General features: G+C 35.0%; 1 protein-coding gene across 2 annotated transcripts in view; it reads right to left on the minus strand.

Moving 5' to 3' along the window:
• Nucleotides 1-17,562: 17,562 nt before the first annotated feature.
• Nucleotides 17,563-21,150, minus strand: part of evc2 (EvC ciliary complex subunit 2) — a 122,157-nt gene continuing 118,569 nt past the window's right edge. For both annotated transcript variants that reach the window (XM_088628807.1, XM_088628800.1), the window contains exons 21-22: nt 20,480-20,578; nt 17,563-18,388 (exon numbers count right to left, since the gene is read on the minus strand). In XM_088628807.1, coding sequence (XP_088484933.1) covers nt 18,139-18,388; nt 20,480-20,578 — 349 coding nt within the window. In that variant the 3' untranslated portion in view covers nt 17,563-18,138. The remainder of the gene's footprint in view (nt 18,389-20,479; nt 20,579-21,150) is intronic.

Below are 21,150 nucleotides of genomic sequence, written 5' to 3' on the forward strand. Positions count from 1 at the left end.
TCTAATTGATTTGATCTTCATTATAAACAGATGTAGAAGTCCTTCAGCACAAGAGTAGCAAGTCTGACGATAATAGAAACAGCACTTCAGGATAAACAAAGCATTTTAATTACATTCTCTGAATCCTAATATTTTCAGCTATGGTGGATCATTTAAATATTATCTATCTATTATACATTTCACATGTCATTTTTTCCCACTTATTTACACTGACATACTACAGAGGAACAGCCTTTCCAAAAATGACTCTGTCTTTTTCTACACTATTTACATGAATGGGGCGACTATGGTGAAACGTACCCTGCTGGTATTATAATTGTATGTTGTTCCAGAATGGAGAATTGACTGCTCAGGAATTTTTACCATGGCCAAAGAGTAGCTGCACCCTTTATTGTTCATAATAAAGTCAGAAAAACATATAAAAAAACTTTCTTTGAACACTTTTCTGAATATCCTCCTTTGCACTGGTTGGAGAAAATGTGTTCTTCCTCAGGGTTGTTTGCCTCAGAGTTTCAGTCATTCACTCTTCTCTTGCAGCTGTCACCACTAAGTTGTCATATCTAGAGGCTTGTTCGTCTCTGAGGTTCACTGGCTGTCTCTCTCTCAATCTCCTATCCTGCAAAGCCCTTGAGTGTGGCCTTTCCCAGCTAGCTCACACCCCTGTAAAGATGAACATAGCTGTCAGATACCGCTGCCATAACTACCAACAGCTGTACCCTCTCAGATGGTAATTATGTGATATGGATCATGCCTGTCACTTACTGTACTGTATTTATTTCACCTGTTCCTACTGTTCTCAGTATTGCACACTTACTGTGCTTTAGCTGTAATCCTAATTCTAACCTCAAAGCTAATACAATGCATATTGAGACACAAAGGCTTTTGCCTAGGGTACCCATCAATAGTACCCTAGGTTACAAAGATGTTACAAAGACAATTTGTGCTGTGTTCATTTAAATTCCATTATAATCTGTCTCCAAATCCTGTACCTAAATGAAATGCACCTATGCAACACTACTTCATTGGTATTTCACCCTTATTGTGGATCATTTTTGGATACTGTTACATGGGATCTTGCTCCACTTGAGTCTAATTTGAAGGCAGATCAATTTACCTAGTTGTTTTGTTTTCTCCTATGTAACTTTCTAATCAGGGCTGATTTGCATTGTGCTGTAAGTTTCAGCTCACTGAAAATGTATAAGCTTCAACAAAGGAATGACTGGAATTTATATGTGTTTTAAGTTCAGTTATCATGTGTTTGTTATACTATTTGTCATATAATTTACTTTGGGAAACCTTTCTCTCTACCAAATCTGATTGAGATTTCCAGAGAGAGGCCATTGGCCTCATGTAATTCTCTGAGTTATGGGATTTAGAAGCAGAACTGAACTGGATGTCAGGTGCCACTCAGCAGATTAGGAAAGGCAACCAGGTCCTCCTCTGTACACAGCTCAGTGTGTTCAACGAGTCTTGATTTGAAACCTGATAAGTAGTGTAAATGAGACAGTAAAGAGTTGTTGCTGCTTAATGTCGTAATGGAATATGTCTGCCTTGCCTTGAACCAGTTTAAATTTGGTATATGACAGAATAGCAGTAAGACATGCATTGCAATAGTACAGTCAAAATGACAAAATCCTCTGCTTTGGCAGGAGAAACAAACAAAGGTTAACCAATACAAAGTTTTCAATAACATTCAAAATAGATGAAATGTATATGTCGAAAGCTAGTCAACGTGTAACTATGTGACAGTAGGGGATGACATGTTTATGAGTCGTACAACCAGGATTGTGACGCTAAGATTTGGAATTCAGCAGAAAGAGCAAAATCTTGATGGCATTGATATAAAGTTCATGCATATCAATATCTTTACATATTCAAAGAATGCATTGATTTTGAAAGCAATTGTGGCGAATTCAAGTATTAAGTTTAAGATATGACTATATAAAATTCTCAGAAAAATAAACTACTAGCAACCAAATGAGCAAGATATGATAAATGACCTCATCTCATTGGTGAGATGTTTTTAGACCTATATATTTATCAGCAATGGGGTTAAAAGCAGGTTGGCCAGTCAAATCACATTACCAAGGCAAAGTCATTATAATATATTGCATTTATGTAGCACTTTAGCTCCCAAAGGATCCCAAAGCACCTTATATACAGGATAGGCCCCCTGAAGTACAACACCCACCTGGGTGATGCATGGAAGCTATTATGTGCAACACACAGCAGATCAGGTGGAGAAGTGAGAAAATTACTTTGTCAACTGAATTAAAGGGGAATTTTAGGTGGGACAGATTAATCAAGATCAGAGTGGTATTTAGCAGGATACTCTTGCTCTTACAAATCATCTCATGGGATCTTTAAAGACCAAGTAGGACCCTAGATTTCTCATTGGGAATACAGAAGACAACAGAAAGCAGAGACACCAAATACGAAGGTGCTGGACAGCTCATTGCTCTCTGTAGAAAACACATTCTTAGTCCACAATTCTACGTACACATCTAAGTATGTAGTATCTAGTTAGTGGTTGCTGTCTTGCAGCACTGGGTCCCTGGTTTCAATTCTGGACAATCTGTGTGGAGTTTGTATGTTCTCCCTGTTTGCGTGGGTTTCCTCTAGGTGCTCTGGTTTCCTCGCACAGTCTGAGCAATGCAGAAGCTAATCACTGATAGCCTTTGGTACTGAAGCTTCTGTGTGAGAAAGTACATTGAAAGTACTGAAAGAGTTAATGTTCTGCATCATGCTGTATGATCTAGCTAGCTGTGACCTTTTCAAAAACCTCAGAGAGAAAAGGAAGATTACAGAAAGGTCGATAACTGCAGAGCGCATTAAAGACAAAAGCAAGCTTTTTTAATGGCAAGACTTATAAGAGGTATATTTTGGGGCAGAAAGATACACATCTTTCTAGAAAAACCCGAAGTAGAAATAAAAACAGGAAGCCTGTCATGCAGAAACACAATACAACATTATTGAATCACAAGATTTACAATGAATTTTGAAAACATTACAAGCTGTACTATTTTAGGATGCCATTATTTAAAAATGGTTTGGATGACAGAATTAGAGACTAATTAATTAGGTGGTGCAGCTCCTAACCATGTGTTGTTCACAATTCTGAAAGCTTTTGTAAAAACCATAAATATTCCAGTTGCACTGCAACCTTTCCTTCACGTGTACAGTGCAACACAACATAAATCTCAATGTGAAATGTGTTTTAAGTACTGTACCGTAATTATGAATGTGATTTTATCTTTATATATATATAATTACATTTCTGCAACTAGTTGGGTGGTTTAAAAAAGCTGACAGCTATTCAGAGTGCACAAACCCACGTTGTGGGTTAAATGCAGGAAAATATTCACACAAGAGAAATCAGGTTGTATTCTACCTTACAAAAGGAGTACAGTTACTGGAAAAGACTAAAAACGCTGATTTTTAGAGAAGACCTTCATCTCCCATGAAGCATGATGATTGCTTTATATTTTACTTGCATTTACATCCTGTACTTACAGTGTGAGAGCACTTTTTAAATCCATTGCTTTTTGACTGACATCTGAAACAGAAACTCAAGAGAATATGTGCAGTGTCATATGCCTTGTAAACCATACTATATACTGACTGCTTTAGGCCAATGGCAAAATAGAGTATTTCTCCTTTTAGTCATTTTCACCTCTACTTTCTCCTTTGGGTTTGTTGAGATCTTTGAAGGTTATACCAGTCCCTTGTGGCATGTTTATTTAGTGATTGTGACACAGCAGATCTGAAATACTTGGGATATTGTATCACATGGTCTTAAGTATATATTAAATGTTGTTTATAACTCTTCTCAATGAGCTATCATGTTTAGTTGTATTAGGTCCAGATATTTCCGTTCTTTTAATAATGTGTCCATTAAACATTATCCAATTTGGATGTGGCCTGCCGTAAACCAATGATGTGTAATTTCTAACTTTGACTTCACAATTAATATATTCCTTAAATAAAGTATGAGCTTTAGAATTATATAATAGAGGAACATTCTTTGTTTTTTCTTTCTTCATAATGAATGTTTCTAAAAGGATTTTATATGCAGCTTTTCTCACACTCTTCTGCACTACTGGTCTAAACTAAGACATACAGAAGTAGAATTCCTTCCATATCGCAGGTGATATTGTACTTTTGAGGTGTTGCTGCCTAGTGTTGTATGAGTGCAATTTATTTGGAGTTTCATTAAAATGTAAAGACATTAGGCAGTAGTCCAGCAGTACTGTAGGTTCCCCTTAAAAAGAGTCTAGTTTATTAAACTCTTATTATTTAATATAATATTATATAATTATTATTTAATCTCAGTATCAAGGTAAGACTGGTTAAAACTTTAAATTCTGTTGCAAGTAAAATAAATAGGCTAATTCTCTGTACTGGGCTAAAACAAAAGTCCAGGGTTTGTCTACCGTGGCTCTGATGGGAAATTGAATAAGGAGAACCCTATATAGGGCAGAAACTTTTTTGGAAGCTATTTGACACAAGGATTGCCGCAAATGTGAAAAAAAAAAACAGTTCAGTTCCAACTTCAGGATTTTATTTCTGTCAAGGTTACTGTATATGGTGTGTTTCAGTCAGGCAGGCTTCAATTTAAAAAAAAAATGTTTTAATAGAGGAAAGAGGCTTTTACGATTGCTAAAATAGTTTGATTCCATAGAAGTGTTTTAAAAGAACCAAGAGTTTGTACTGACAAAAATTCCAAAAATTGTATATCATTCACTTCTTATGAATTACCCGATGAAACACCTGTGCTTTGCAATTTGAAACTAGCTGGTTGGCACCTGGGATGCTTAAACAAAAAATCCGGCCTGGTGGTTCACATTCAGGCTTATAACGAACACCTACTGTACAAGTCTACAGAGCTACTCTGCCAGATCCTCCTATACTTCGGACACAATTAGCTCACGACTAGGAAATCATAAACTGTTCTTCTCTGTCAAGGTCACTAAACTCCCTAATACTGTAGCTCTGTGCACTCTTCCATCCCTGACCACATCAAAGATTGATGCTGTAAAGCTACAATTATTTGAATCAAGTCTCAGCCTTGTACCAAATTCTGACAACTATTTTAGCCCTAGCTTTTCCATTGACTTTTCTGAATTTAGCTTAGTTAATTCAGATCAACTTACAAAAATCATTAAAAGCTGTAAAACAACTTTTTTCTGCCTATATCGCATTCCTACCTCTCTTTTGAAACTTGACTTCCAGACTTCTGCCCACTAATTGTCAACATCATCAACAGTACCATTTCAATGGGTGTGGTCCCTACTGCCACAATCAAGACTGCATCAATCACTCCTATACTAAAGAAATCAGGCTTGGATTCTGATATAATGATAAACTAGAAACCCATCACTAATTTAAGATTTTCTAAGGTTTTGGGACACGTTGTTGCACATCACTCAGTGGCTCACATGATAGCTAATGATTTGGTTGAGGCAATTCAGTCCATCTTTCCTTCAAATCATAGCACTGAGATTGCTCTTGCCAGGGTTGTGAATGATTTACTTATTGCATCCAACTTGGGGGCTATAAGTAACTTTATGCTCCTTGATCATAGTTGATACAGTAAATTATTCAGTATCGCTCAATCACTTGGAAACATTTTTCTCTATCAATGGTACTGCTTTTAACTGGTTATGCTGTTCTTATCTGTCTGGCAGACATCATATTGTCTCCCTTGGTCCTTATAAATCCCCCACAGCCCCAGTCAATCACGGTGTGTCTCAGGGTTCAGTCTTGGTCCCTTTTCTTTTTTTTATTTGCTACCACTTGGCCAAATTATATGCAAACATCGTCTTCAGTTTCAGTGTTCAGCAGATGATACTCAAATGTTAAAACTTCTTCCCCCTCTGGTCTCCCCCCTCCGTTACTTATTTTTTGTTTGTGTGACATCAATCTCTGGTTGACATCAAACTCCCTGAAGCTAAATCATGACAAAACAGAAATTTTACTGGTGAGCAGCAAATGTCAGCTGGAAAAGCTCAAGGGCTTCACAGTAGTTATGGATGGGTTTCCCATTTATGCATCACCTGTAGTCAGGAATGTGGAAGTTGCACTTGACCCTTTCCTGTCTTCTGAGCTTCGTGTGAAAAATTTGATTAAGACATTTTTCTTAAACCTTATAAATATTGTCGGCATTAGGCAATTTCTATCAATGTAGTTCAGGTGGGAAGCTGCATCAGCATGCGTAGGCTGCAAAGGAACAAGTAATAGGTTTATTCCATGCTGAAAAGAGAAGAAAGAAAACACAACATTTTGGCCGTGGAACCTTTTTCAGGTGTGGAAGCCTTCTTCACCTTCCATGGCCGAAACGTTGTGTTTTCTTTCTTCTCTTTTCAGCATGGAATGAACCTATTATTAATTTATATCAATGTCTGATGCTGACTGCCTGATTTAAGTATCTATACATCAAGGTTAGATTTCTAAAACTCTTTATTATTAGTTCACAACAGGCATCTAGACATCTACACCATGTAAAGATGAAGATTTGCACGCATCAGTCCTGTTTGATTTAACATGTCTCATCAGCTGGAATCCTTTCTATGGAAAAGAACATCTGTACAGACTCGATGAATTCCATCTAAATGAGGTAGGTACCAGTCATTTTGAAATGAAAATCCAGGGAGAAATTTAAGAAATAATATTTTTTAAAAGGAATATAAAAAAATAAGTGGACACAAAAATCTGACAGATGCAAAATAAAAAGAACCTCAAGGCAAAAACAAAACATTAGACATCACATAGATGCTAAGACTATAATAAATACATTGCTTGAGACAGAAGCTACCTAATTAGCATGCAATTACGATGCAATTGGATTAACAGAAACATGACTAACAGAGACTGAATATGACAAATACATTAGTAAATACGGCACATACTGTTCCAGACACAGGAAAGAAGGAAGAAGGATTGGTGGAGCACTAAGACACAGGGATGCAGTCTACAGTAATTAAGGGTCTCACAATCTATATGGGTCAGACTTCTAAAAATATATTTAAAACTTTAACTTTCCTCAGACAGACTTAGAAAAAAAAAACAGGAATTGGAATTGGAACCAACATCAACAGAAACCGAAATGAAAGATGTGTTTAATAACTACTTTCTTATTAAGTTTGTCACAACACCTATACAATGGAGCATCTGTATTGGTATATTCATTTCAAACACTCAAGATCAAGAAAAAGAGAGACAGGAGAATCTTCTGGGAACTGCAATCATAATATGATATGCTTTGTAGTATAGCATAGAACTACACTGGTAGAATAAAAAAAAGGTTTATAGTTTCAGGAAACTACACTATGTGGGAATGAAACAGAGTTTTTTTAAAAGTGGAATAAAGTATGATTGATACATAATCTGTGGAGAAAGAATTGCAATTTCCCTCCATTTACAGGGGGGAGCTGGAGTCTAACCCAGCAAGCAACAGGTGCAAGACAGGATATGCCCTGCATGGGATGCCAATGCATTGCCGGCACACACAGACAGACACACACACTCACACTATGGCCAATTTTCCCAGAAGCCACTTAATTTACCAGTGTGTCTTTGGACTGTGGCAGGAAACTGCAAGAACTGGAGGACTCCCATGCACACACAGGGAGAACATACAAACTCAATGCAGATACAGTAGCACCCCAGGTCCAGAATTGAACCCATGCTATGCTAATCACTGCTTCACCATGCCTCCCAGAATGGCAACATCTAAAGATTTTCTCCTTGAACACCTACAGTAGATAGATTTAGAGAATTTAAGAGAACACATTAATTTCTAATGTAAATCGTAAAAATCATAATGTTAAACTATGGCCAATACAGTTTAATAAATCAAAAAATATATGTTATTGAAAGCCAAGAGAGAAATAAAAAAGAAATCTTGCAGTGGAATATACAATTTATAGCAAAAGGTTATTTCAGTATTGCAACAGTAAAATATTAAGTAAAATGCATCCGGTATACAAATGGGAAATTTCTTAACCATGAAAGGGAAATGTCAGATGTATTAATGAATAGTAACATGGGTAATGCAGCTGAATATTTTACAAAAGTGTATCAAAGAAGACACTGACAATGTTTTATGATGGACAAAAGTTCTATATTGAATCAATACAGAACAGACAGAAGTGTTCCAGGTACAACAAGTAATTAAGTACTTTATAAATCTCCAGGGCACGATTGTAATTTACCAATAGTGCATAAGTAAATAAGAAATGCTATATACTACATAGGCCATAACATAAATCGTCCAGCAGTTGCTCATGAAAAGTGTTGTACCTATGACCTAGGAAATAATAAAAAACGTGAGAAAATTGAACCTAGTAATTATAGAACAATAAGCCTAATTTTATTATATTATGGATGTTATTATTACATAATTTGAACTATATGATTATTTATTGAAATACAATCCTAGGGGATTTTGACCATGGTTTTATGAAGGATAGGTCTTTCAAAACTAACTTTTAAGAGTTCTTTAAACAAGCAGCGACAGTAATGGAAACAGACAACTTGCAATGTGATACATTTAGATTTGCAGAAGGCTTTTGATATAAGCTATACTTTCCTCATAAAAGACAAATCCTCAAATTGCAGACTGTATGTAATAGGGTATAGCACTGTAGCGGCAAGGCTTATTAAAATACAGGAATTAAGTTTTCTGCTCCCTTGCCAGTGAGGCCCCATCTCTCTCTTCATCTCTGTGGTGCAGCCACAGAGAAGCTATTCATGCAGGCTGATTTAAGGTTTCTTTTGATGAGGGACACCTCCCAAATGTGGATGCACTTAGCTAAGCCTGGCTATCATGATCAATGGTCATCCATTGGCGCCTATCTGTCTAGGGAGTGCCAGATGGACATCTGGACTGCATTCCTAAGTGTCAGGAGTAAGTGACTCATATCCCACCTTGATCAACCAATCAGGAACTGGTAGGGCTGAGTAACCCACGTGGGTCTCTGATGCCCATGAAACTTTCAGCCAATGAACGAGCTGAAGGTCCTCCAGGTAAAAACAGGCAACACAGAGAGCCTGTGGGAATTTCTAAGGAGAATTCCAGGGGAAGAACAATTCCAGGGCAGGACGGCCCAGGAGCAGAACAGTTCCTAAGGGCAGGACATTCTCGCAGTGTGACCATCCTGAGACTCAGCCCGGACCACCACGTAACGGCCAGTGTGCCCGAGTGCCAGAACTTTGCTTTGTTCTAAGACTCGAGAGCAGACGTTGCCACGAGTAACCAAAGGATCCACCCGAGGTTAGCACCAGCAGCAAGCCTCGTGAACAGGTCGGAACTGTGGACAGCTGAATCAGTATTCAGAACTAGCGCATCATCAGGAACAAACCGATCTTCTTCATGACCTGCTGGGACCCACAGTCATCTTTTCTCCTGTGCACAAACTTTGCTAGTTAAAGCCAACACTAACTAGCCAGTCTTCAGTGAGCATCAGCAGCGCACCGTCGCAAGCCACACAGCACAGCCTGCCACGGAGCCAGAGAGCGCGGATTGGACAGCAACAAGCCTGCAACTGTTTCTTTGTGCCTGCAGGAGATCTGAATCTCCAGAGATTGGATGAGTATTCAACTACACTGCATTACAGCTCGAGAATTCAATTGTTATCCCAACCAGTTGATATCAATTTAATTCCTAAGAGTTATGTACTTGTTTTCAGTATCTAATGTAGAAGTTGTAACCAAGTTCAATTACGAAACGGTCTAAATGAATGATATACTGAACGTATGTCCTCTTGATATGTGTAACTCTTCGTAACTGAATGAATATATATCTTTTGTATTCTGATAACCCTCACGGTAAGATCTGTTAGGTTTATATGCATATTCTATGTATTAATAAATGTATTTTAGTGTATTAGTACCTGTGTGTGTGTGTTGTTTGAGTTATACCGCATGGTTGGATTCTAAGGCCATTAAAATAATCATTTTGTGACTTACTGCTACAATTAATAATTGTCCCAGTAAATGCCCAAACCCCTACAGAACTGGTGCCTCGTGAGAGCACACTACAGCGCTAAAGGGTGAATACTCCATCTGGGTAATGTAATTAGTGGAGTACCACAGGAATCAGTATTAGGAACACAGATCTTCCAAATATAAATTCATTATCTAGATTCTGGTATAGCTAAAAACTGAGTTAATTTAGCAAAACAAGGTGATAAGCAAAAACTATGGAAACAGCAAAGAAAATTCAGTTTTTTTCATAGAATTCAAAAATGGACAAACAGAAAATAATGAAAAATGTACACAAGCATAGAATATAACATACAGGTAGCAAAAACAAACAGTAAATGCAAAATGGGAAATGTTGAGTTTGACAAGGCTATTTATGAAAAGGAGACGTTTGCGCTTACAGTATATAATTTACAGCAGATTCACATCCTCTAGACAACATATTGTTGCCTGTGACTTCCAAGCATGTGCTTTCTGTCTTGTAAAACGCAGGCTTTGCATGACTGTTCAATTCACATTAAACCCTTTGAATACAAAATGTGCTCTGCTAGGAATTAGTGCCACAGTCAAAATTTAAAATGTGATATTGCTTCTCTGGAGCAGGTTAGCAGGAGAGCAACCAGATACATTCTAGGGCTTAAATGAATACCCTACACTGACAGGCAAAAGGCACTGAACCTTCTTAGTCTTGAACAGAAACTATTAGGGGAGTGGATTCGAAAATTCAGCATCCTCAAGGACAGTGACAAAATCAGTCAATAGACCTCTTCAGAGCCAACAGTGAAATAGGGACCACAGAACACAAAATGATACTACAAGGACATGCATTTTTTCTTGAAAACAGGAGACACTTCTTTACACAAAAGGTTGTGGGAATCTGGAACAAGCTATAGAGCAATGGTGTTGAACTGTCTTCAACAAACAGTGGAATGAAATCCTTGGATCAATTAATGTATAACTACCAAACTGGCTCAATGGATAAAATGGTTAGCTCTCATTTGTAACCTTTTTATGTCTAAATGGCTTACCATTTCCAAAGTGTTACTACTTCCCATTTATTATCTTCAAGCTTTAGAAGTTAATTATACTGTTCTGAGGTTAACTGTGAAAATATTTTAGGAACTACGTGATTTAATATTTCCCAAAGCCGAAAACAAAAATAATTTTTCCATACCATGGGCTAAACATAACAATAGAAGACACTGGTATCATTTGGAGGAATATACTGTAGTGTAACTTTCCTCAGAGAATTTAATCTGTGTCATGACCACAGCCAGAAAACTGTATAAATTCTGTCATACATACACAGCCATCTACTGTACATGAGTAAAGTTTCCATAGTCATGCCGCAGTAGGCACCACAGTGTACAGAGATGATGTGCAGCACCTCGTTCTTATTTTTGTCCAACAGGCAAATGCAGGACTGCACTACTCTGTAACACTGCCAGTTGGCGCAGTGAACACTTAAATTTCCCAACCACTAATTTTTCTTTCATTCAAGGTTAAGCGTAAGTCTTAAAAATTAAATTAAACATAACTAATAAATACCACTCAGAAATCTAAAACTTTGTCATTAAAATCCTGATCAGTAAATCAAAAACTTAAAAAGGTATACAAAAATGTCAGCTTTTCGGGATCACATCAAGAACGGGGCAGTAAAAATTATTTTTTTAATGTATTTTTGGTTTCTAAGAAAGTGGTATGTAGTGAGACTTTTACAAAATGTACCGCAAGTGAAAAAAGGTTGGAACTGTAAAGAATACACTGTGGCCGACTGATTATTAAAATAGGTACTATGGAGAATCAAAAGTAAATGTTTATTAACTTGTTAGTGTTAGTGCTTTCACACACTGATCATATACTAGCAACAAACAATTGGTCAGGCAACATTGTACATAAACCCCTTTTCAACATCACTGCTACATTGACAATTCCAAATATGAGTTATCAATGTTACAATGTTAATAAAATTAGAGGTTCTATAAGCGCTATATATTGTATATAATCATTAATAATTATTTTGTATAAATAGTATTTAGAAAACCAGTAATTTTCTTTTGTTGTAATTACTGTCTATTATCTATATTTTAGTGGCAAAATAAACTACATGTGTTAATGTAATGGCATATACTGTATAATTGCAATTCTACTGTTCATTGTCTAATATTGCAAGTCATACATGTGTATTGTACCAGTAATGTAGCTGAAGGTAAAGGTAAATTACAGTTTTAACATTTTCATAATGAAAACTTTTCTTCCCACATACATTACATATTATTGCAGTGGTGCATTACTCTGATTGGACAACTGAATGTGTAGGATAGTGGCAAATGTAGTTTCTTTATTAATGTATGTAGTGCCACAGGCTAAATTAAAAACTACAAGTGATGGTCTGATGGGTCTGACATGAAGTTTCATTTTCCATTACAACACTAAGAAACTCTATACGTAATGTTTATATATAGCATAAAAAAAGAATTAATATTACTGGTAATTGTTTGCAGAGGAAGTGAGACCAAACTAACTAGAAGCGTTCAAAAAATAAATTGAACACAGGGTTCTTTTCCTAAAAGGGAATCTCTTTTACTCACTGAATACAGGGCTGGATAAAACCCAGAATGGAGGAGTGCAGACATTAACTGAATACTTTATGATCTTCTTAAACTGGTCTGTGTGTATTTTTCTACATTTCTGTACTGTACTTATAAAAACCATATCACCCTACAACTCACAACTGGCAACCCACTGACACTAAGCATGTGTGATCCTGGTCAGTACCTGGATTGGAGACCACCTGGGGAAAACAAAGGTTTCTGACGGAAGTGGTGTTAGTGGGGCCAGTAAGGGGCGCTCACCCTGCGGTCTGTGTGGGTCCTTACAGTGATGGGGACACTATACTGTAAAAATAATCTGTCTTTCTGATCCTGAATCTCTGTGGTCATCAAAAATACCACGGCATTTCTTGAAAAGAGTAGGGGTGTTACCCTGGTGTCCTGGCCACAATTCCCATTAGCCTTCACCAATCATGGCCTCCTAATAATCCCCATCTATGAATTGGCTTCATCACTCTGTTCTCCTCCCCACTTTTAGCTGTTGTGTGGTGAGTGTTCTGGCGCACTATGGCTGCCATTGCATCATCCAGATGGGGCTGCATATTGGTGGTGGTGGAGTGGAGCCCCATTATCTGTAAAGTGCTTTGAGTGTAGTGTTCAGAAAAATGCTACCTGTATATACATGAATTATATAATATTATATCATTACAATTATTATAAAAACTTCAAGGGGAAATAAATCAACAGATTGTTGACTATATACAGTATAATTCAGTTCAGAGGGCTTTGTCCATAATTTCAAATCACTATCCCAGAACAATTTCACTTATAGCGAAAATTCTTATAGGTACAGGTGTACTTAATTGAAATGTTTTTCCTGGGGCACAATTCCAGGAAAAAAGCACTAGTTACTCAAAATATCATGCCCTTGTCATTCATGTGTTTTGTTCTTTTAGTTAACAAAGAATATACAGTAATTTGGTATGCTTAAAGAGTAAAATATGTCCATCTACACCAGAATTAGAATATGTTTTAATGTTTGGTCAGGAAATTCCCTAAAGCCCTGCAATTTATCTGAGTCCCTTTAATTGGTCTGATTTCAAAATTGCATACATGCCTTAGTAGTGCATTATAAAGTTTTAAGGCAGCATTCTTTGCTTAAATCCAGGGCTATTTGATACATATCCTAGCATTAAGTTTGCATTTTAATTAATTCTTCACATTGTATTGAAGATACAAATGATCAGTTAATATAAACAATATACTTTTTCATAAGTATCCTGTTCCAGCTCTGCATTTTCAATTTTGCATTTATAGTCCACATTTTTACTACCTACAGTACATGCAAAATCCTGCTCTTATCAACCGAAACATCACCTGCCAGGTGCTTGCCCAGATTTTCATTTCTACAGCATTGGTTAATCCTCCTCAATTGGCTTGATCTGCAAATATGACTAGTTTACGAGCTTTCGTTTTGAATTTTAAGAAAGGTTAGCAATTGTAACAGTTCACAAACTGCTTGAATTAGAATCGCAATGTGTAGAAATGCAAGAAGTCATTGAGCAGCTGAGTGAAAGTTTGAAAAGTTTACACATGGGGATACGGAGGTGTCTCCCAATTGGGAATAGTGTAAAGCATCAGTGAAGGGGGCGTGCCTCACATTCCATAATACACCTGACCTTCTTTAGAGCTTCTCTTTTATAGAGGGCATTTAGGTTTATTTGATTTGCTTCGATGATCTTGCAGCTTATCTTAATTTTCCAAGCCTATCAAAACTAACAGTACAGATGTTGCCAAACCAACAAGGACATATTTTAAACCACTTTTGAAAAGTGCTAAATTGTTTGTCTGAAAGAAACTGATTTTCTAAAGAAAACTAGTCTGTCAGATTTCTTCATCAATGGAGTCATATTTATCCCTGTTGTCCATTAACAAAAAACAACAATGGGGCATTAGGATAACCGGTTTCTGGACTGGTTTACATGACAAAGACACCTCTTAATTCCAAACAGCTCTCTGCCAATTGCTGGCAACGAGGCTGGGGAATTAATGCAAATGCTCTCTCCTTAAACTGCTGGGTGATTATACAATTGGAGTATATCTTAGAGCATGTAAAAGTTAAAAATAGTATATAACATTTTTTTCAAAAAGTATTTTTTATGATACTATAGTTCCAAATAAATAGAAAAGGACTTGGTGCACTTTAATGGGAAAACAAAGTACAGTAGTGTTACTTGCTACTATTGTGAATGAAAGCAGTATTTGTTGTCTGCCCTGTTACAGAAATATTGTACAGCACATGACTTAGAAATTGCATATTTGGTTCACTTAAAACAGTTAATGGATAAACAGCACTTCATAAGTCTCTTGACCCAATTTATATCTATTTTCTTTTATCTAAAGAGAAAATTAGATTAAACATCTATTTAATATGAAATTCTAAATAAACATTGTGGTACTACTTTTGTCATAAAAGTGACATTTAAATGAACATTTTCAGCAATTTGAGCAAATTAGATAATATTCCCCTTTTTGTACAATACAAACCAAACAAAATAGATAATTAAAATACTATTCTTGTTAAATACATTTATAAGTAACACAGTTGACTTATGAGTAACAAACAGTAGCTGATAACAGCAATAATTAATTTCAAATTAATTAAAATTAATCAATTCAATTGAATTCTAAAATACACAAAAAACTTTTGAGGAAACATTTTCATATTTGAGGTGATATGTAATTAAAAAGTTAACCAAAAAAAGAACAGATAATTTCATAACAATAGATGGCTCTGGAGAAAGCCTCATAGAAGAAGGCGGATTGCGAAAACTGAAGCAATCAATGCCTGCAAAAACCACACCTCGCAGAAATCCACGGTTCAGCTTCCTTGGGTTCTGCAGGTCCTGGACAGCCTTGGTGGTTTAAAAGAATGTATATAACCTACATTTGTTCAATTATATATTGTTTATTGTTTTTAATTTGAACCTTGCAAGTGTTCATAGGAAAGTGTTCATATTCAATGAAGAAAATGTTTATGAATAAGGTGGAATGCTGTTTTGTACCTTATTTTTATTTTCAGCTACCACCATTAACTATATAATTATACTATATTTATATTCATAAATAAATACAGATAATATCATTCAGAAATATTTGTATATTTTAGTTATTTTTATTTAAAGCCACCAAAATTTCCCTTTTGTTACATGATTCCATATTAAGTGGATTTAGAGAAGTAGGCTTTCAGTACATGAATGTTACAGTACTGTTAAAGTACCAAACACAGAGATGTAACATAAGAGCTTTAAATCTAATGGATTCAGGCTCCATTCATTAGATCGAATCCCATTTAGAACAAATAAAAACTGTACAGTAAGGCACACCTCATGCAGTCATGCAGGGAAAAAGACAAAGAACAAATATTTACAATACTTTTGGATTTTGTGAGTGGAATTTATTATTAACATTACTTTTTTAAAGCATTGTGGCACTGTGGCTAGAAGGTTGCCCGTTCAAATCCTGCAGCTGACAGAGGAATCCTACTCCGCTGGGCCCCTGAGCAAGGCCCTTAACCCCAGCTACTCCAGGGGTGCCGTGTAAATGGCTGAAGCTGTGTGTCATGCTTCTCTCTCCCCATCTGTGTGACTGTGTGTGTCATGGAGAGCAAGCTGGGGTATGCTAAAAATACAAATTCCTAATGAAAGAAATTGTATATGGCTAATAAAGTGATCTTATCTTATCTCTTCCACCAAGCATGTCGTTTTTAATTGCACATGAGCAAAATATATGGGCAAAAAACTACATTTTCCAATGTGCCACACACATTAAAGAATTCTGTGAAGTATTATCCACAGATATCCCAAACTGTTTGTCAGCTAAAGTATTAGCATAATCCTTTAACACTTCTTTATCTAGCTGGATGACGTTATTCAAACCATTGTTTTGCAAGCAATCACAGATAATATTAAAGTGTTTTGAGCAGAGCTATCTCAACAATATAATGGGAAATTGCAATATAAACCATTTCAGTTGTTTTGATTAGTTTATAGCCACTCTGTGAAATGTCTTGTTTTCTGAGAATTTCCGTAAAACCAGGCACATGAAAAAATTAAGGTGCAGCTTCATTTATGGCATGTAATGATCTTTTCAGAAAAACAAATACTGGACAGTCATGTTACATTTTAAAATGGAAGCTAGGCAATTATTTAAAATGATTATATAACATAAATACATTCTATTTTCAAGATATATGAATAGTAGACTAAGAAAAAAAACATCAAATGAAGGAACCATTTGAAAAATATGCATGCTGAAACCAGTATACGTGCTAATGTGAATTACTACATTCTACATGGCTGCATCTGAAGGTAAAGTCTTCCTATCTTGAGTCTATTGTTTGCAACATCCCATGAATGGAGAAATAAATCTTTATTTCATTAGAAATAAATCTGAAATTAAACAAATAAAAGTTAAATAAAAGATTGATTTAATTTAGTTACCCACAAAAAGAGAATAGCTTACCATATGCAAAGATGGACTTTTACCTCCAATATTTTTATATTTATAATTTACACTGAACAGGAAACAACCTAATAGTTTTTAATTGGCCATTAAATATTTAGCTTCTTAGTTTTTTACCAATAGACCACTTAAATTTAGGGATATCTAACCAGATTTATAGCTTAAATTAGAAAGCTTTCCCAGAAATCCATACAATTCCTACATTAAAGTCTGTGATTTCAAATTTATAATTTTACTTTCATCACTTTTTACTATTACTTATAAAATAATTGATTAAATTATCTTTTTTATGGATAGAACTCCTTTCTGAGGTACAGTTTTTGAAAAAAATATATATATTTGAAACATCATTAGGTCATCTGGATACATCATTAGGTCATCTGGAGTTTGATTAACACATTTCTGTCATACTGTACATTAAATGTACTTGAATGTAAAATTAAATCTAATTCCACAACATAATGTTATATTAACTGAAAACACCAATGGGGATGGGCAGTGATTGAGAAATATAGGAGTCTATTACTTTATTATTTGTAACTAACATATGATCAAATGGATTACATAGAAAATACGGTGAGAAGAAAAGACAGTGGGAAGAAAAGACAAAATTTCTATAGGGGTTGATATTGTCTTAATTTAGACAGAGTAATAAAAACAGCTTTTGCCTCTCTACTCCTAAAAAACAATATTAAGGAATTTTTAATTATAATGTCTGAGAAACACACTACAATACTACCATTCATTCACTGAGACATAGCTTTAATTGTTGAGCCCAGAGGGAACAGTATAACCTCCTGGATAGCTAGTGTAATACAGTCGATTGTAGTGTTGATCTAAAAACAGCTTTTCTGAGCTTTTGTTATCACTCAAGATCTGGTTTCATTGTGGTACAGCTGTGTTGTAATTGAAGACACATAAATTCACAGCATCATGTGATAATATTTACACTAAAAATTATCAACAGAACCATTGTATTACAAATAAGTATATATAATTCAAGAGACAGTTATCATATTATATACATAGCTCCAGATTTTCCAACTTAAAGGTCAGGATGGAAAAGATACATTTATTTTCAGTCTATATTAGCAACTGTGGCTTTTTTGAAGTTTAGGAAGCTCCTTTTTTTCTTCTTTTTACAAATTGTGTCTGAAAAGTCTTTCTGTTCTGACTCAAAACGAAAAACAAACACTTTCTCTCCTGTGTCATGTAGGTCCAGGATTTCTGCTGCTGGATCGGAACACTGATCTTCTATAATGTTCTGGACAGCACTGTTTCGGACACTTCTTGAAGTTTCCACATCAACCTGTTTTTTCATCAAAACCCTGAAAATGAAACAGAAATCAAATGTACTTAGAAATCTGACGAAATGTGTTTTTCAGATCCATATATCAAATAACAGAAAACGTACTCTCCAGAAAACTCTTATTAGTAATAATATAACTGATTTGTGATGTTCGACTTTGTTGTTATATTGGGATAGAACAATACTTATTTATAACTGAAGAGGCTTAGTTTTTTTTTTAATTCACTACAATAGTACCTAATAGTATTACTGTACTTTTTGTTAAAGGCACTCGTAGAGCTGTCAGGAATTATTCACAACAGGGATGTGCACACTAACTGAATGCATTTCACAAGTGTTTGCATTTATATTGTGTTACAGTATATTGAATTTTTAATGGGTTTTGAACTAGGTATTGTATTCAACCTTTACTTGTTAAGTTAATGCTTATGAAGTATATTGGTTACATTTTTAAGAACACCCAGGGCAGAACTATTAATCAGCAACGCAGATTTGAAAAATGCAAAATGCCCATTGAAAACTATAATTACACATGCTATAAAATGAACAGTATAAAATCTGTAAGACATACTGTAAATAATAATTCTGATGATAATATGATAATTGCGGTGTATAAAATTCAAAAGCAAATCTATTAAAACGACTTTTTTAATTGAAAAATTCATATTACACAACTGTACATACCTGGAATACACCATTACCATTACTCACTTTTTCAACAACTATATTTGTCTTATGGTATTAACATATATGTATATATAATGTATATAACCACCTGAATAAAATGTTATAGTGGCCTCATGCAAGAACAAGAACAGAAGAAAAGAAAAATGAGAGGTGCTGAAAAATCTGGCAGTAATATTTGTTTTCAGGACAAATACAGCTGAGTTCGAACTGAGACGGGCCAACAGGAACATTTTATAAATAATCATGAGATACAACAAGCATTAATCTAAAACATTAGGTTGACATTTGAGAAAGATGGATTCCAAATAGCCAGCTGTTTCATACTGAGAAAAAAATATGGAAAAATAATTTTAAAAGCTTTTTAAATAAAAACCACCACAATCAGTAATAGATTTTTGCAGTGATGCCAGCCTTTTAATTCTGTGAAGCATCTGCTTCAGTCACATGGGAAATAAGCACATTATAGAGCAGACAGAATAGCATTTGGGGTACAGAAATCTGATCTTTCACAACTATGCATGGATATATATGGTTTACTGTTTTCCCTTTTTTTTCTTATGGGGTTTGTACAAATGACTAAGTATTTTTAAGACAGTTTTAAGATTTGTGCTGTCCTGAGTTTGTTATAAGTATACTTCAAAGTTACAGATAAGGAGTCCATAAAATGTCATGGATCTGAAAGTTTAAATACTCATTTTGTTGGTGCACATGCTAAGATGTCTGTTAATTCATTATTAAAATATTTCTGACGGTAGCATAAAACGTTTTCTGTGTCCACTTGGAAATGTAGATATGCTGATCTCAACCATCAGGGAAACAGGCTTTTAACAGCTTTTGAATATTTATTAGCAGCTACCAGTTGCCTTGCTAGAAAACATTCATAGTTTATCAATATTGAGAATCAAAACATTAAGGAAAAAGAACTCTACTCAGAACAAATCTATGCTTTTGCTGCATACCAATGAACTGAAAGAGAAATAGTTATGAATTCTGAACATTTTCTAAAACATACTGAGGGAGTCTAAAGATTAGAGATAAACAATTTATTATTAACATTGTTTGCTCAATCTATAGAAAATTAAAAGCAATCGTCTGCCTTGATGATGGAGATAGAGAAAGACACTGTCAAAATATATTCAGATATAATCAGTTGAAGTTTCTCTGATGTTTCAGACTGAAGAGTATCAGACAATGTCACATCCCTGTAAAATGTTATTTTACTTTCATCAGACACACTGTAAATGAGTTGTCTAGTTTTTTAGTTGTGACTCAACATTTCTTTCATTGTAACCAGGAATTTGCTTTACTTTAAATGTCATTATTGGAGTCAAGTGTTGTTTCTAATATTCTGTCACCTTTAATGCAAATGTTAATTTGAAGTGCAAACATATTTCTTATTAACAGAACAAAAACAGAGCCTTACCTTTCAAGCACTTTGTCCAGTGGACCACTGATCACATTTTTACTGATGATGTCTTCTCTTAGTTTAATAAGAAGGGATTTTCTTGATCCATCAGTCCACCTTTTAAAACAGTTCCCATTATGAAAAGAAACAATCAGAATTCGTATTTTTACTATACATAAGCATTTTTTTTTACCTATTTTGAACTATTTTTTATCTTATTTTCACCTCCTTAACTTTCTTAATGAACTCTCAGAGGTAACAATTTCTCTCACCTCATATACATTAATAAACATACTGTATATCCATTCATAGCTGGATTAAAACCACCTGGCATCCTAAAATGATAATATGTTTTTTTCAGCATGCTACTACTGTTATATAGAAAACATTACAGTATTTTCAATGTGATATCTGTTTACACATTAACAATTTCTTTGAAGGCCCAGTAAAACTTTTTTATATTTTTTAATTTGGCAGAACTAGCTAACTAGCAGAACTGCAGTCGTATACCAGCATCATACTACCGTTAAGGGCTCAGTAAGTATCCTTGGCATTAAGTAGATGTATGTTTCTCATTAAACATTTTAAAAGTCATTTTAATCCTGAGGTTGAAGTCAATCTGATGTATAAATGATTCAGATGTTACAAATGTTTGTCTTAATATTATCGATTTTTGTTCTTTGAAAATA

This window comes from Lepisosteus platostomus, chromosome 1, assembly GCF_059453375.1.
Source record: "Lepisosteus platostomus isolate fLepPlt1 chromosome 1, fLepPlt1.hap1, whole genome shotgun sequence".
NCBI classification, from domain to species: domain Eukaryota; kingdom Metazoa; phylum Chordata; class Actinopteri; order Semionotiformes; family Lepisosteidae; genus Lepisosteus; species Lepisosteus platostomus.